Consider the following 18,039-nt stretch of genomic DNA (forward strand, 5'->3'; position numbering starts at 1 on the left):
AATAAATAAAATAAAAATAAAATAAAATAAAATAAAATAAAGAGCTCCGGCTATTGGGCGGTATAGAAATGTAAGAAATAAATAAAACAAACGAACAACAATACAATTGTTAGAAAAAAGAGACTCCTGCACTTTAACTGTTGTGATAAAGAGCGAATTTCACCAGGTTCCCCATATATACAAATGTCACCTGCAGAAATTCCCTTTTCTATGCAACTGTTAAAGATACAGGAGCCCTGTCCTCCTTTCCATAGGGTCACCCTATTACACTTATATACCGCCCCCATAGCCAGAGCTCTCTGGGCGGTTTACAGAAATTCTAAAATTGAGTTAAAAACAAATATACAAAATTTTAAATTTTAAAACACAGAATGCGTATAAACATATTGCATGTAACGGATGATATACATAATTTAAAAGTTTTAAAGTATGAAATAGCATGTCACGATTCAATGTTTTTCAACACGTTAGACCAGCGGTTCTCAACCTGTGGGTCGGGACCCCTTTGGGGGTCGAATGACCCTTTCACAGGGGTCGCCGAAGACCATCAGAAAACACATATTTCCGATGGTTTAGGAAACTGTATTGACTGAACTATATCATGTATCATCTTTTGTATTATTAAAGCTATTGCTATGTATTATTTTCATTAGCAAACCATCCCATGACAATGGATTGTGTAGAGAAGAATGAAAATAATTTCATGGTTGGGGGTCACCACAACATGAGGAACTGTATTAAAGGGTCGTGGCATTAGGAAGGTTGAGAACCACTGCGTTAGACGATGTGTGACATGCGTTTGGGCCACTGTGTAATGATTCCCTGCCCCTTGCTATAAAATGTCTGTTACAAGACATAAGACCCCTTCCTGCCTCTCCCAGCCCATGGTGGACCCTTATGGCCTCCCTCTGTGTCTGTCCCCCCCCCCCGCTCTTTTTGCTAGCGGTTACAATTTGGGGTCTTTGAACCAGGTTACTCGGTAACCAGGTTCAGTGGCAGTTGGGATTTTGAACTGAGGGAGATTTCCCTTCCTGTCAATATGGAGGGCTGAAAATACTTGCAGAGCAGAGGTGGGCCTCTCTGCAGGCTTAACTGACACTGTTCTAGAAGATTCTCTTGCCTATAAATGGGCAAACCATTTCCTCTCTTTGTCTCCTTCCTGGAGCTCAAGTAGTCAATTGGAGAAGGAGTGTGTGTTTGTGTTTGTGTGTGTGTGTGTGTTTACAGTTTTCTGCTGCCATTTTTTTGTTAAATCGCAGAGAAGCAGTGAGATGGTGTAAAAAACAAAAAAACACCCTCACAGATGAAATTCTGTTAGGGAAATTCTTTACATGCCCCCGTGGTGCAAGATGCTCTATGTCCTACGACTTTATGAGGACCACATCTCCATGAGGGCTAGTGTACACTGAGGTGTCTCCTCTTTAAATCTCACTTCAGCCATGAATTCACAGGGAGGCCTTAGGCAAGCCATTGTGCCTCAGCTCCCCAACTGCAATGTCGGGATTGTAATATTGATCTATGTTACAGAACTGTTGTTGGGCCTGTTCAAACAACACACTAAGCCATGTTTAGGCCTCTAACCCTTTTGCAGAAAATGGTTAGTAAGCGTGATTAAATCCCGGTTATGTAGCTGTTGTCCCTTAACCAGGGATTTAAAGGCCCGCTTCCCCGGCGCGTTAATAGCCAATCAAACACACGAGGCTGGAGAATACACTTAATCCATTTACTTCCGATACTGCAGTATGGGGGTGCTCTCCGGTTCCACAAGATGGAGGCACCCAGAACAAAGGAATCTCACAGTATATATAGGCCCTGACTACAAGAGGGTGTTAGTCTCTTTCTAACCCTTCTATTGGTCAGTTCTGGATTAGCAAGTTAAATTACATTCAGTTTTCAAGTTATGGTGCACAATCTCAACGAGTCATAGGTTACATTCGATGCTCTGTTGGTTGAAAGTTTTTCCCTTTGTCTGATGTCCACCATTAAGGAATGCAAATCTGGCATATAGCCACATGTAGCCACCCTTTGGCAGAGAAGCCATCTTTAACCCTTGGCACATTACATTCATTAGAGAGATGAAACCTCTCCCTGGGGCCATCATAGGCACCATAATTGGGAATGGTTCACATGACATGCTAAGCCATAATGTTTAGCTCAAAATGCTTAACCACCGTGGTTTAGCGTGTTGTCTGAACAGGGTGGTCATTAAGATTACTGAGATTATGTTTGTAAAGAAGTTTGGACACTCAAAAAGGATTATTATTATTATTATTATTATTATTATTATTATTATTATTATTATTATTTGTATCCTGCCTTTTGCCCAATACTGGGCCTCACAGCAGCCATATTGAGCCTTAGACTATGTACTTTTAAATTATTATTACTATTATTATTATATTTATTTGTATCCTGCCTTTTGCCCAATACTGGACCTCACGGCGGCCATATTGGGTCTCAGACTATGTACTTTTAAATTATTATTACTATTATTATATTTATTTTTATCCTGCCTTTTGCCCAATACTGGGCCTCACGGCGGCCATATTGGGCCTCAGACTATGTACTTTTAAATTATTATTACTATTATTATTATATTTATTTGTATCCTGCCTTTTGCCCAATACTGGGCCTCACGGCGGCCATATTGGGCCTCAGACTATGTGCTTTTAAATTATTATTACTATTATTATTATATTTATTTGTATCCTGCCTTTTGCCCAATACTGGGCCTCACGGCGGCCATATTGGGCCTCAGACTATTTACTTTTAAATTATTATTACTATTATTATTATATTTATTTTTATCCTGCCTTTTGCCCAATACTGGGCCTCACGGCGGCCATATTGGGCCTCAGACTATGTACTTTTAAATTATTATTACTATTATTATTATATTTATTTGTATCCTGCCTTTTGCCCAATACTGGGCTTCACGGCGGCCATATTGGGCCTCAGACTATGTACTTTTATATTATTATTATTATTATTATTATATTTATTTTTATCCTGCCTTTTGCCCAATACTGGGCCTCACGGCGGCCATATTGGGCCTCAGACTATGTACTTTTATATTATTATTATTACTATTATTATATTTATTTGTATCCTGCCTTTTGCCCAATACTGGGCCTCACGGCGGCCATATTGGGCCTCAGACTATGTACTTTTAAATTATTATTACTATTATTATTATATTTATTTTTATCCTGCCTTTTGCCCAATACTGGGCCTCACGGCGGCCATATTGGGCCTCAGACTATGTACTTTTATATTATTATTATTATTATTATTATTATTATTATTATTATTATTATTCCAGCATTACTTGTATGAATTTTCTGCTTGTGGAGTTGTGGAACATCCTTGGCGGATCTGCCCCTATGTAACTATCGTTCTTTAGTGCTGTGAGCTTCAAAGGATGCCGCCATTAAACCACAAGAGCACGTAAGCAGCTTTAAAACTATAAAATAATTTGTGCTTTATGGTTTCTTCTGTTTTAAAATAACCCTTTTCTTCTTCTTCTCTCTCCCACCCCCTCTGAATTTAGAGCTGAATGTACGACAGAAGGTAAGAGCTCCCTTTGCTGGTATGGAGTACCTTTCATTTTTGAGGTATTGCCCTCTTCTGTCACTGAATTTAATCTATTCCCCTCTGTGATTTTTAAAATGTTTAGTGCTGTATCACGCCTGGAAAGGACAGCTATTCATTCACGAACAGCCACTGTGTGACGTCGTCTTTCAGTCACCATTTAGTAGTCCCATCCCAGCACAATTGTAAGCATGAATATTTATTTATCATTTCTCGGATGTCTGTAGAGGAGCAGGAGGGAAAAGAAGAGAACATGTCAGGAGGCTGAGAGTGCTCAGCTTAGCATTTATACAGCACTTAGAGCGTCTAGAGCTGTGGTTCTCAACCTTCCTAATGCCGCGACCCTTTAATACAGTTCCTCATGTTGTGGTGACCCCCAACCATAAAATTATTTTCGTTCTTCTCTACACGATCCATTGTCATGGGATGGTTTGCTAATGAAAATAATACATAACAATAGCTTTAATAATACAAAAGATGATACATGACATAGTTCAGTCAATACAGTTTCCTAAAACCATCGGAAATATGTGTTTTCCGATGGTCTTAGGCGACCCCTATGAAAGGGTCATTCAACCCCCAAAGGGGTCCCGACACAGGTTGAGAACCATTGGTCTAGAGCATTTCACTAAGGGTTGTCGCAACGACGCCCCTGCAAGGTAGGTCAGGGAGTGAAAGCTGTGAAACCTGTTCCAGTCTTGCCTTGGCTGGGAATGCTCTAGATGGCTTTAGGCAAAGCGCTATTACCAGCCTCCACCTTGCCCTGCTATCTATAAAATGGGGATAATTTTAACCTGGGGAAAACCTCCAGAATCCAGCAGGTGGATGAGACAAATGTTTTGGTAGCAGTTGTATAAATTGCAGTCTGTTTTAAGCAAATCACTCTTCAGCATATCTGTTATTCACACCAGGAGGTAAAGTACAAATATTATAATTTCTTAGATGACTTCATCCAAAAAGAGCCACTACTGAAACCGACAATGGTGGGTTCACTATACGTGTGTGTATTCCTTTTACCTTTCATTCTTCCCCGCTCCAGAATCTGTTTAGATGTGGAGTGGTATATAAAAGGTGTGAGCGATATTATGAACGGTAAAAGGAATAAAATGAAATATTAAAAGTTCAAAACAAAACATCAGAATACCAAGAAAAACTGTGACTGGTCAATCAAGGAAGGCTTGTTTTATTATGGTTTTAATTTTTGTGAACCGCCCAGAGAGCTTCGGCTATTGGGCGGTATAAAAATGTAATAAATAAATAAATAAATAAATTGTTGAAATAAAAAATGTCTTCAGCAGGTGCTGAAAATAGATAAGGCTCAGGATTGACTAGTCCCCAGTAGTGATAGTGGTGCTGGTAGGGGAGTAACAGCTCTACTATTAATATGGCAACCTAGTTATTTGGGCTTTGTGGACAAAAGAACAGTTCAAGTTCTACTGTTTGGCCTCGTATAGTCCAAGACATTGGTCACATTCTCACAGAACAATAAGCCAGGATTCTGGAAAATGCTGCACATAGCCCATTTGCTCCTATTTGTCACCTCTTGCTGGCGTGACCAGGACCACAAACCAGGGTTTGTTCTTGGTTTACAAATCCTGACTTGTTTGGGTGCGACAAGCCAAAATCCTTAGTTCAGACAATATGCTGTGGTTTCCTGGTTTGGACAGCATGCTAGTGGAAGAAGCTAATCAAGAATGAACAGGCAGCTGCTGGAGAGGTTGTCAAAAGAAAGGAACGTATTTACACATGTGGTGGGAATGCGAATTTGTACAAAAATTATAGAAAATGGTGTTTAATGAGATAAAAGAAATTTTAGGAATGGAGATTGACGAGACACCTATAGTGGCATTGTTATCATTATATGGAGAACTGAATTGTAATAAAGAGACAAAAGAATTGATAACGAATTTGTTAACAGCAGCAAGATTAATGATATCTAGAAACTGGAAGGTTCAAGGGGATTATCATATAGAAGATTGGTATAAAGAAATATGAGATATTGCTATTAATGATAAATTAACATGTAATATAAAAGTGAGAAGAGGGATGATGAAAACAAATGATTTTGAGGGAATATGGAAACAGTTTCTAGAATTTGTTTTATCAAAGGGGAGAGGGAAAACACCTTCAGAGGAAGCAATGAGATTCTGGAAACATGAATAAGATCCCGTGGGTGGGGGGAGCACTTTTATGCTAAGTATGATTATGTTAATAGAATTAATCTAGAATATATGTTATCAAATGTTTATTTTATATTATTGTGTATTGTGTAGTATTGTTTTATTTGTATTGATGTATTGATTTGTGTTGATGTTTAATAAAAAGTTTTTTTAAAAAAAGAATGAACAGGTAGCTTATACCACCATTTGGAATAAACCAGGATTCTCCAGAATTCTTGATTATCGTTCCATGCGAACATGGACATGGCCTTGCCCTCACCTTCTGTTGCTTCCTGCAGCCAACCTGGGTGGTTACTTATCTCCAGCCGTGTTTACTTAAGAGCCAAGTAATTCCATTTTTAATTACTCCCAATTTGAGCACTGCAGCCAAGATGGGTCAGTTTTAATGTGACTTTTTAAGATTGTCGCTGGACTGGGAAGTTTCAGGGCATGCCTCGTATGTATAACCTCGTCCTTTCTCATTTTGCTAGACCAGCCAAACTAGAGGTCAGACATGTTGTGGGTGTATCTGAGTTGAGAAAAAAGTTTCCCGAAGCAGCATTTCAGAAAAACAGTTACGCAAATCCTGAAGGTACAGTTTTAAATGATCTATGCAGTGAAGAGAGCTGCTTCCTTAATTTCTTTTTAAAGTGGTCAGTAGCTTCCTTTTGGTGTCATTTTCTGGACGTGGTGGCTGTATGGGACAATGATTGCTTTCATTCTATTGTGGTGTTCCTCTAATTTTTCATAGATCTTTTTTTTCTGAGTTGAAATGGGAAGCACACTTCACTCTTATGCCTGGAAAGCATTTATTAGGATCTTGTGCCTTTTTCTTTCTTTCTTTTTGAAGTTAAAAGAATCATTGCAGGGGGACTTCTGTTGGAACTTCATCGCTCCGCTGGTAGGGGAGTATTTAGCCCTCCTAGACTTTTCCTGGTTTAAACCCCACTCTCCCCCGGTGGTGGCAGTGGTGGTAGGGGAATAAACAAGCTCATATAGTGATTTATCATTGAACCCACTGGTTGTAATATTCTTTTATGTAAGTTTTATTGTTCTTCTGAAGGTATGGAAGTGGTCGTTTATCTTTTAACGGTAGCAAGGATGGCTACGAGTTATAAATAGAAAAAGGAAACTCACCTTTGGGACACGGTATATATAGGGTGACCATATGAAAAGGAGGACAGGGCTCCTGTATCTTTAACAGTAATGTAGAAAACGGAATTGCAGCAGGTGTCAATTGAAGAGGGTGAACTTCCCTCTTCATCACAACAGTTCAAGCTACACTAGCTATAGTAGAGTGACCAGATACAAAAGAGGGCAGGGCTTCTGCAGCTTTAACTGTTGTGATGAAGAGGGAATTTCACCCTCTTCAATTGACACCTGCTGAAATTCTCTTTTCTACATTACTGTTAAAGATACAAGAGCCCTGTCCTCCTTTTCATATGGTCACCCTAGGTATATATCATAGTGCAGAACCTCAAGCCTGGGAGCCATATCCAGGCTGCCTTGGGGGGTATATGTTGTCCCCATGCCCTCTCTCTTCACCCCCCCCTTTTGTTTGGGCATTTTCTGGCTTTGTGGTATTTTCCCCATTCTAAAAGATTGAAAGGCCTCTCCTAAGGCTTAGCTTTATTGGCAGTCAGAGCTTTAAGCTAAAATATGCTAATTTGGTAATTTGGTCCTACCGTTTTTGCCTATGGCACCGCCCACCACTGGATTTTGGTTCCTGAGAGCTGCTCTGAAATGGAATTTGACCCCCAGGCTGAAAAATGGTTCAACGCCCATGAGATATATATATATATATATATATATATATATATATATATATATATATAATTAAATTAACAAATACTATCGATGGGAAGGAGGGAAGGTGGACAAATAATTTATTGAGAAAAGGAAAGGAACCTCTCGTGCAAGCACTGAGTCATTATTGACTCTTGGAGAGACGCCATCTTTCGCTGACGTTTTCTTGGCAGACCTTATAGCGGGGTGGTTTGCCATTGCCTTCCCCGGCCGTGATTACCTTTCCCCCAGCTAACTGGGTACTCATTTTACCGACCTCAGGAGGATGGAAGGCTGAGTCCACCCAAGCCGGCTGCCTGAAACCAGCTTCCGCTGGGATTGAACTCAGGCCGTGGGGAGAGTTTCAGCTGCAGAAACTGCTTATGCATTTTTTCTTAACTGACCCCAGAATAGTTGTTTAAATGGATATTGTCTGTTTTTATGCTTTTTATGCTTTAAAATTTTGTATATTTGTTTTTAATGTTCACTGTTTTTAACCTTTGTAAACCGCCCAGAGAGCTTTGGCTGGGGGAGGGGGAGGGAATATAAATGTAATAAATAAATAATTTTTTTTGAACCATTGCTGTTGGTTTGTTTTTGGTGGTGTTTATTTTTAAATGACCACAATAATTATATTATGGGACTCACACTGTATTGAGTTCTTATGTACAGAATAACATTTAAACACAGTTTTACTTAAATACTTAAATTATGAACGTGTTTGTTTTCTCTGCAGTCTGCTATCAAGGAATTTTGTTCTGTTTATATGAAGTAGAAATACTAAATCAAAGTGAATTGAAAGTGGATCAGTTATTACGGAGTTTGAAAGAAAAAGATCTGGTAAGGACTTGAACCATTGGTGAGCAATTATCTATCTGGATTTTTGTGGATGGGTGTTTGTTAATTCTGTCTCCTAATTATTCCGAGCAAATCAACATCTGCATCTCTCCAGTTTGAAAGATCTTTGTGGCCTTGGACTTTATTCAGCAGATTCTCATTCTTGGGAAACCTATGAAGTCCAGTGCCTGTTTTGATTTAATGGATGTGGTGTGGGGGTGAGGTTGCTGCATGGGTTATATAGCTGTGTAGGTTATGAATTAATATATAATAACTGTTAATATTTAAGTGGTCCTGCTGAAAATATGTAATCATGGACCGCATAAACTGGCCAAAGTTGAAAAGTTTTAAGGCCCACACATTTCAATTGAATGAAGCGAATGGGACTTAAAACATGCTTGACTCTGGAACGTGCACAGAGATGTTTACTCAGCTTAACAATATATCCTGGTTACGGCAACTGCAGTGTAACTCACAATCCAAACTCTTGCAAAAACTTGAATAAAAAGAGAAAGTTACAATACGGGCCAGCAGCAAGAAGGAACATGTAATGCAATGTGAGGGCCCAGTTTGGCACGGTCCTTTGGTGATGACTTTCTTCCCCCATCCCCCGGTGCTTTTAGCATAGCTAAAAGCGAAAGTAAAACGTCTCAGCTATCAAACCACAGCTGTCAATACTAAAAGTGAAACCAGACTGCCCTACAAGACTTCTCCACTTCCACTACTTTAAATGAATTTTAAAAAAACCCAGTTGATTTGTACAGAGAGCTGGTGTTTTGTATTTTTCAGGCACAGGGAGAGCGGCCAACACAGCTGGGGTAGTGTGACCAAGGATGCTTCCAGACTTGCCTTTTATTTTGCAATTGCACTTCTTCAAACACAAGTTTTATAGGGATCAAGACAACTTCGGACTCATCTACGATAAGCAGGATATTCCACTATGAAAGTGTTATGAAAGCAGCATATAAAAGGCAGGAGCCACACGACTGCTTTATAGCGGTATTGAAGTGCACTGACAACTCTTGGGGCCCATTGACACATCTACACCAAGCAGGATATAGCACTATGAAAGTGGTCTATGGTCTGTGTCAATGGGCCCCAACAGTTGTCAGTGCACTTCAATACTGCTATAAAGCAGTAGTGTGGTTCTTGCCTTTTATATACTGCTTTCATACCGCTTTCAGAGTGGAATATCTTGCTTGGTGTAGATCAGCCCTTCATCTTCAGTCTATAATTTTCCCATCCCTTCTTCCATCTTTTTTTCTTACCAGAAAAAAATCCATTAGGGAAGGGTAAATGGAATAACTGGTAAGGAATTTAATTGTTAGCGCTCAGAGCCTTCAATCTGGGAGCACCCTAAGAGACTGAGTTAGGAATCACAGAATCATAGAATAGCAGAGTTGGAAGGGGCCTACAAGGCCATTGAGTCCAACCCCCTGCTCAATGCAGGAATCCACCCTAAAGCATCCCTGACAGATGGTTGTCCAGCTGCTTCTTGAAGGCCTCTAGTGTGGGAGAGCCCACCACCTCCCTAGGTAACTGATTCCATTGTCGTACTGCTCAAGAAGTCAAGAATCAAGAAGTCCCTGGTTCAGATATCACCTCCATAGTCAACTCACAAGGTTGCTCCAGGCAAGCCCCTCCCATAACGGCAGTAAACAGGATAACAGCACTAATCCACTTTGCAGGGTTGTTGTGGAAAATGCAACAAGATAATGTGTGTGAAGCGCTTTGAACACTCAGAAGCATTTGATAGATGCTGGATGGTATTCTTATTCTATTCCAGCTATTAATGAAACATTTTGAAAGGGAAAGAAAAGCACACCCTGGCATTATGAAGAATGTTGGATCTGGCCCAGGGAGATGTTGGTTGAACATAGGAGAAGTCTCACTGGATCAGACCAGTGATCCATCTAGTCTACCATCTTGTTTCCCATTATGGCCAACCAGTTTGAATCCCCACTCCCCCACCCACACCTTGCTGGGTGTTACCCTGGACAAGTCACACACACTATTAGTCTAACAGACTTGACTTGGCTGCTGTGTGGATAAAATGAAATCACTCTCATTTATGGTGCCTTGAGCTCTTTGGAGATTAAAATGTATGCACAAATTCACATAAGCATTTAAAATAAATAGGAACCATATTTATTGCCTTGATTGATCAAACCAAGGTTAATTCAGAGCAGCAGGATTTTTTTTCTCCCAAACCAAAAAAAGGGGTTAAATTCATGTTATTTCTCTGTTTTGTAGGCACTTGTCAAATATTTAAATGACCGGGGTGTTCTTGTCTTACTTGCCTCGTCTTCCTTGGTAAAAGAAAAAGGTAAGAATTAAAAGTCTTAGGGCCTTGCTAGACCTACCAGTTAATGCGGAGAGGAGAAGGAGCGAGGCTGCGCTACAGCTAGCGCAGGCCGTCGCCCTTTTCTACACGTAAGACGCGACAGGGAAAGGAAAGCCCCGTCGCGTCCTGCATTTTAAAAAAAACCTTAAAGGGCCATCTGCGTAGGAGCGCACCAACAAAAAGGTAAGTCCTTGTTTTTTTAAAAAAGGGTGCCCCGCTCCCCCTGCCCCCGATTTCCCCCCCACAATGTATGATGCCCCCCCGCTCGCCCCCTCGCTCACCCCGTCCGTCCGCTCACCCTCCCACTCACCCCCTTGCTCGCTCGCCCCCCACTCACGCCCTCACTCGCCCGTCCAGCCTCACTCACTATGTCCACCCCCCGCTCACCATGTCCACCCCTCCGCTCGCCCATCCACCCCCCCGCTTGTCCACACCCCGCTCACCATGTCCACCCCCCGCTCACCATGTCCTCGCCATGTCCACCCCTCCACTCGCCATGTCCACCCTCCACTCGCCATATCCACCCCCCGCTCACTATGTCCACCCCCCCGCTCACTATGTCCACCCCCCCGCTCGCCATGTCCACCCCCCGTCCATGCCCAGTGCGCGGCTTCTCCTGGCTACTCTCGTGTAAGCAAGCAGCCGGGAAAAGCCACGGAACTAACTAGACCTTCTGCAGCCCCGGCCTGAGCCCAGGGCTGCAGAAAAACCAGGCCATAAGCGGATCCGGTTATCCCGGGTCAAGGGAGGGTTTAGCCCGGCCTGACCCCGGGATCCCCTGTGCGTCGTCTGCACGCACAGCAGGGAGCCCGGGCCATGCACCGGGCTAAACCCTCGTCTAGCAATGGCCTTAAACTTACAGTGGATTAAAAACTTATATACATACATGCATTTACGGAGGAGTCCAATGTATAACGTTTATCATTCCACCTGTCTCCCAACAGATTCTGACCCAGATGAACCTACATGTCTTCAGGCTTTGTTTTTGATCTCGTCACCAAGGCCAAAGTGTTTAACAGGTAGAACGTCTTTGCCCGGCATAGAGGCAGGATTCAGGCAACCCTTCAAGGAACCAGAAATAACTGGCAGGCCCACATGGTCTTCCTTCCTCTGTCCTCCCCCATCGCAGATGGCTTCCGTTTCGGTCTGAATTGGCAAATTCTGGTTTGGAGGGGAAGCGCTAGCCATAATTGCGAATTTGGATGTTATGGTTAACACTTATCCGGAAACAAAGTGAAACCACATGCGCCAGGAGAGGAAGAACGCAAACCCTCAGCTAGTTCGTCATCCTACATTGGCTGGAGGATTATATGAACACAGCCATGGAATCTTCCTCTCCCTGCAACCCTTTACATTGGCTGAGTTCAGACGACACTTTAGGCCAGTGGTTCTCAACCTGGGGCGCTCCAGATGTGTTGGACTGCATCTCCCAGAATGCCCCAGCCAGCTGGCTGGGGCATTCTGGGAGTTGTAGTCCAACACATCTGGAGCGCCCCAGGTTGAGAAAGGCTGCTTTAGGCAAACGGGGGGTGGGGGGAATGGGCAATTCACCGTGTGTATGTTGTCCTGCCCCTGCCCCACAGCTGAAAGTCCAGCTGTCCTTCCAGGCGGGTGGTACTCCTCCCTCAGTACCCCCGGCCCTATCCCATCATGCATTGCCAGTTCTGCCAGCTGTACAGGAGCAGCCGGGGCACTTTCGGCCGCTCCTGCTGGAGAACTCTATGGCCAATGGAAATAACGCAGCTGCCTGCAATTAAAGTGTTAAGCGTGATCTGGTGAAGCTATGAAACAGCTATAAATATCTGGAGTAACTGTTATCTCATACTGTTGTGTATCCCACTCTTGACTATTTGGCATTCATTATTTGTATTTATACGTTCACAGTAATTGTTCATTGTGTCATAAGTAGTTCTCACCTACCACAACAATTTTTTATGTATCAGCGGTACCTTTTGATTCTTGTGTTCTGGTTGGTGACCCCTCTCTTTTTACAGCATTGAGTGGATCTCTCTGTTTTTTTACTTAAGCTTTTGGTGCCGTAGTTGGTGCCGTACTTGGGTGAGTTGCAAAGCCCTCAAGCGCTTTGCCACAAAAGGCAGCTTCAGAAATTATGGGCTTGCTGTGCGATTGGACCGTTGGTCGTGTAACGGTCTATTCATTCTGTTGTATGCCACATAGTTTAATGGCTTGTGCATCACAATGAAAACCTTAATTTGGCATCTGATAGAGTGGGCTGTGGTCCACAAATGCTTATGCCGTAGTCGCTTTGTTAGCCTTTAAGGCAGGGGTACAAAATACCTTACAGCCTGAAGGCCGGATTCTGTTTTGGTGACGCTCTTGGGGGCCACATTCCTGTGGTGAGCAGAGCTGAAGGCTAGTGAGGTGAAGGCCCAAACCCAAAAATACAGTATACTGCCAGAAACTAAGACTGAGAGCCATTTCAATCTTTTGGAATTGTGGGGGGGGGGGGGACTGAACAAAAGCTAGGAATTCACCTAAAGATTAGTGGGTAGGGAAAAGAGGGGGGGCCAAGGGCCCGTGACCTTCTGGGGCCCTGTAGGACTGGATTTGACTCCAGGGCCTAAGGTTCAATGCCCCTACTTTAAGGTGCAGGACACGGAATAATGGGCTCAAGTTACAGAAAGCCAGATTCTGGCTGGACATCAGGAAAATCTTCCTGACTGTTAGAGCGGTACAACAATGGAACCAGTTACCCAGGGAGGTTGTGGCCTCTCCCACACAAGAGGCATTCAAGAGGCAGCTGGACAACCATCTGTTGGAGATGCTTTGAGGTGGATTCCTGCATTGAGCAGGGGGTTGGACTCGATAGCCTTGTAGGCCCCTTCCAACTCTACTATTCTTTGAGGTGCCATAAGCAAGAATTCCTATTTTTTTGCTGTAAAAAAGCTACATCTCTGGAAATTGCTTTCATATAAACCTCTCACAGGTCTGGTATAGATAACATACAGGTTTAGCCTGGATTTTCTCTCTAGAGTAATTAGAAACTGTGGCCATAGCTAGACCTAAGGTTTATCCCTGGATCATCCAGGGGTCAAACCAGTTCATCTAGGTGACACACAGGGGATCCAGTGCTCAGGCAGGGGCAAACCCTGGATGATCCCAGGAGAAACCTTCAGTCTAGCTGTGGCCTGTGAGTTCTGTTGAATTGCTCTTCCTCCTGCTTTCCAGAACATTTAACGTGTGTGGCTTACCTGGTAGACGGGGCTGTGCATTTTTGCTTTCATTTTAATTTGTGTACGTTTTCTTAAACCTTTATCTCTTCTTGGTAGCAACCGATTGGAAATGTGAACGTGGGGAGAGTGACCGATCTTTGCAAGTCACGTTGGTTCTGCCGGGCCTTCGCCACGCCTTGGTAGAAGCAGCCAAGGTGCCAGATGGTGGAGCTTCTCCTAGTTCCTTGGTTAAGCTGCACATCCAAGAGTTTGCAAAGCTGCATAAGGATTTACCACCAACCTTTGGCAGCCTTGATAGCCAACCCTTCTCTTTTGATCTGTTCCTAAAGAACCCGGACCTCGATGCTTTTTCCGAAAAGTGTCTCCCAACCTCTTTTAATCACCTGCAATTCTACCTGTCGCATCCTCAAAACTATATCCTGGAAATGTCAGCAGCCGTTGCTTGTTTGAAAGACCGCTCTCCGTCGGCCGGCAGCGGTGGCGTGCAGGATGCTGACAGTTCTTCGGGTTTAAATGTGGACTCCTTGCCTCCTGGTGGCACTCCTGAGGCTGTCGAAACCACCCGGCCCCGGCGTGCTGTGCAGTCAAATCCGTCGAACAAAGATGCTGCAGCGAAAACCACCTTGACGGGTGATCGACCTTTGCAACGATGTAAAAGGAAATCTAGCAGGCTCCTTGGGGCAAGTGCGAGGAAGAAATGGTCCCCTCTGAAGGTCCTTTGCCTCATGGAGAGCAACAAAAAGCGGAAGAAAACCAGGAAGAAAAAGAAGAGTCCTTCTCCCTCATCTTCTAAAAATTCGGGACCTGCAGTAAATTCTAATGAACCCACCCTTAAATTAAAAAACCTTCAGAATCCACTAAGGAGGAAGAGGGGTAAGTGCGGTCTAAAACCTCTTCTGTTGATGGTTTGGGTTCCTTCAGGGGTCATCGGTCCAGGGCCCCAGGTTGATGGTGGGTGGGGCCACCCCACTTTCTCGTTGTGTGCCTGTGTCTGTCCCCTTTGTTTGCCTCCTGTATGTGTGTGTCTTGCTGCCCCTTCTCTCTCACACGCACACCCTTTCTGTGTGCATGTGTGTGCAGCCCCTTCTGTCTCTTTCTCTCTCTTTCTGCCACCCCTTTTTTGTGTGTCTGCCACTCCTCCCTCTCCCCCTCTCTCTCTCTGTCTTCCACCCCTTTTTCTCTTTCTCTGTCTGCCACCCCACTTTCTCGTTGTGTGCCTGTGTCTGTCACTGCTATTCTCTCTTTGTTTGCCTCCTCTGTGTGTGTTTTGCTGCCCCTTCTCTCTCTCTCTCACCCCCTTTCTGTGTGCAGCCCCTTCTGTCTCTCTCTCTCTGATTCTTTTTTTCTGCTACCCCTTTTCTCTTTCTGCCCCCCTTTTTTGTGTGTCTCCCACTCCTCCCTCCCTCTCTCCCTCTCTCTCTCTCTCTCTGTGTGTCTTCCACCCCTTTTTCTCTTTCTCTGTCTGTGCATGTATGTGTCTGTTAGCCCCTTCTCTCTTTCTGTGTATGTGTGTTTGACACGCCTATTCTCTCTCTCTGTGCCAACCTCTATTTTTTCTTTTTCTCTCTGCTACCCTTTCCTGTGTGTGTCTGCTATCCCATCTTAGAGAGAGAGAGAGAAAGCTCCTTTCTCTTTGTTGGCCTCCCTTCTTTGCCTGCCACTTCCGCTTCCTCCTCCCCACCCAGTGAGCTGCTGGAGAAGGGAGAGATTGGTCTAGCCAGGGGTCAGAAGTAATCCACTGCAGAAGTTAGGCTGAGGGTCTCAGGCTGCCTACCCGGCATCTAACCAAAAGACCTTTATGACCACTGCACTATGTACTCGTTCCAAGTTGACTTGTCTCAAGCGCAGGCCATGGGAAAGCACTTCCATGCATTTAAAAGCACGTTGCCTTGTGCACGCAGCCCATGGTGTCACTGCTAGCACAGGCGTACAGCACTGGCAGGCAGACTCTACAGCAGCCTTTCCCAGCCTGGGCTCCTCCAGATGTGTTGAACTACGGCTGGCTGGGGGATGCTGGGAGTTGTTGGGGAAAACTAGTCTACAGTTATTCATGCTGTAGTAACTTCTGGGCTTCATTCCTGCAATCCATTATAAATGTCTTCAAAACCTCAGCTGGTACAGAATGCTGCAGCCGTTCTGTACCAGCTCCATGGGGGCTGGCTAGTATGATCCCATCATACAACTTCTTAAAAGAGCTTTAACTCCCAATTCGTTGCTGGGCATCATATTTAAGATTTGGGAATTTGAGAAACCGCTATGAGTACTACCACAAAATGGCTCCCGCAGAGATTGTGGTTAGTCACAGAATGACTGCTGTGGGGGGTCTGGCTAGTCAAAGGTCAACTAAAGAGGTAGAGCAGGGGGGGTGGGCGGGGCGGGGGAGAGTACTAGTAGGGGGAGGGGGAAAAGCAAGGCAAGGGGGTAGAGGGCAGAGAAAGACCAAGATTAGAGACTCGAAAGGGAGAGAAAGAAGAAGGAATTGTTGTAGATCACAAGCTGAATATGAGCCAACAGTGTGGTGTAGCTGCAAAAAAATCAAATGCTATTTTGGGCTGCATTGATAGACGTACAGCTCCCAAATTGCGGGAGGTACTGGTTCCCCTCTATTCGGCACTGGTTAGGCCTCACCTTGTTCCCTCTTCACCACAGCAGTTAAAGCTGCAGGAGCTATGCTAGAGGGACCAGATATGAAAGAGGGCAGGGCTCCTGCAGCTTTAACTGTTGCGATGGAGAGGGAATTTCACCAGGTGCTGCCTGCATACAAATGACACCTGTGGAAATTCCCTTTTCTATACAACTGTTAAAGATACAGGAGCCCTGTCCTCCTTTCCATGCGGTCACCCTATCCTGCTGACAGGAGAAGACAGGTGTATATATGGAGAAGGATCAGCCATATTTTCTGAGCCTCCTTTAAACTCCTTAAGCACCTTGTTAGCCAAGCAGTCCAGTGCAGAGACTGAAACAACTGGGCATGTTTAGCCTGGAGAAGAGAAGATGGAGGGGAGACATGGTAGCACTCTTCAAATACTTAAAAGGTTGTCACACAGAGGAGGGCCAGGATCTCTTCTCGATCCTCCCAGAGTGCAGGACACAGAATAACGGGCTCAAGTTAAAGGAAGCCAGATTCCGGCTGGACATCAGGAAAAACTTCCTGACTGTAAGAGTGGTACAACAATGGAACCAGTTACCTAGGGATGTCGTGGGCTCTCCCACACTAGAGGCATTCAAGAGGCAGGTGGACAACCATCTGTCAGGGATGCATTAGGGTGGATTCCTGCACTGAGCAGGGGGGTGGACTCGATGGCCTTGTAGGCCCCTTCCAACTCTGCTATTCTATGATTCTAGGTGTATAACCATCTCCAAGCTAGGCAAGACAATCAGACCAGTTCCCGTACAATATAATTATTAAGAGCCAAGCAGAGAGAATGTGAGGAATACTCAATTGCTTTTAAAAAAAATCAAAGGAAACATCGAACCTAGCTCATTACACATTAATTAGTAAGATTCGAAGAGTAACTCACCCAAGCAGCTTTACCGCTGGGCCCACACCTGGGACTTGTAGCTAGGCTGATGTTGCCTCTTTGCTTTCCTCTCAAGGACAAAGAGCATCTCGAAAGAGCCCAGGTATTTCTAAGAGGCTGAGGAGTTTCCAGAGAGGGAAATGCAAACTTCTCAACCAGGAGCTTGGGAGCTCCTGGTCTTTTCATCCCCCCAGGCGATTCCTGTTGTACTTCTTTTATGTAAGCCCAGTTATGAGGGAGGGGAAAGTGAAGCCTGCAAGGCATGGAGATGTAAATGGTGTGTGGGTGTGGGGGCGTGTCTGTTGCATCCTTCCGCAGGCATTGCCCTGTTCTTTGTTTGGGGGGGGGGGCGGGGGAGGTGTTGCTTGGTTCTTCCCAGGTGGAATAAACTTTTTTAAAATAAGGATGATCCATATGTACTATTCTTTTATATTGCCTAATGATTTGCAGTTCAACGAACGAATGAGTGGCGTGGTGGTGGTGCTGTTTAAAATATGTGAAGTAAATAATGATCACTTTAAAAACACATGAATTAGGGGCTGAGTGTACAGAAGGCTTTTTTAAACAGGCGGGGCTGGTGGGGCTCTTCTGTGGGCTGTGCGTGGGGC

The 18,039-nt window shown here is 44.1% G+C and overlaps 1 protein-coding gene across 1 annotated transcript in view; it reads left to right on the forward strand.

Annotated features, from left to right (window-relative positions):
- TASOR2 (transcription activation suppressor family member 2) overlaps positions 1-18,039 on the forward strand; it is a 69,143-nt gene that overhangs the window by 15,573 nt on the left and 35,531 nt on the right. Inside the window, exons 3-10 of the mRNA XM_063134604.1 lie at positions 3,323-3,447; positions 3,551-3,570; positions 3,677-3,776; positions 6,242-6,342; positions 8,272-8,375; positions 10,626-10,698; positions 11,661-11,735; positions 14,007-14,783. Coding sequence (XP_062990674.1) covers positions 3,422-3,447; positions 3,551-3,570; positions 3,677-3,776; positions 6,242-6,342; positions 8,272-8,375; positions 10,626-10,698; positions 11,661-11,735; positions 14,007-14,783 — 1,276 coding nt within the window. The 5' untranslated portion in view covers positions 3,323-3,421. The remainder of the gene's footprint in view (positions 1-3,322; positions 3,448-3,550; positions 3,571-3,676; positions 3,777-6,241; positions 6,343-8,271; positions 8,376-10,625; positions 10,699-11,660; positions 11,736-14,006; positions 14,784-18,039) is intronic.

This window comes from Elgaria multicarinata, chromosome 9, assembly GCF_023053635.1.
Source record: "Elgaria multicarinata webbii isolate HBS135686 ecotype San Diego chromosome 9, rElgMul1.1.pri, whole genome shotgun sequence".
Lineage (NCBI taxonomy): Eukaryota > Metazoa > Chordata > Lepidosauria > Squamata > Anguidae > Elgaria > Elgaria multicarinata.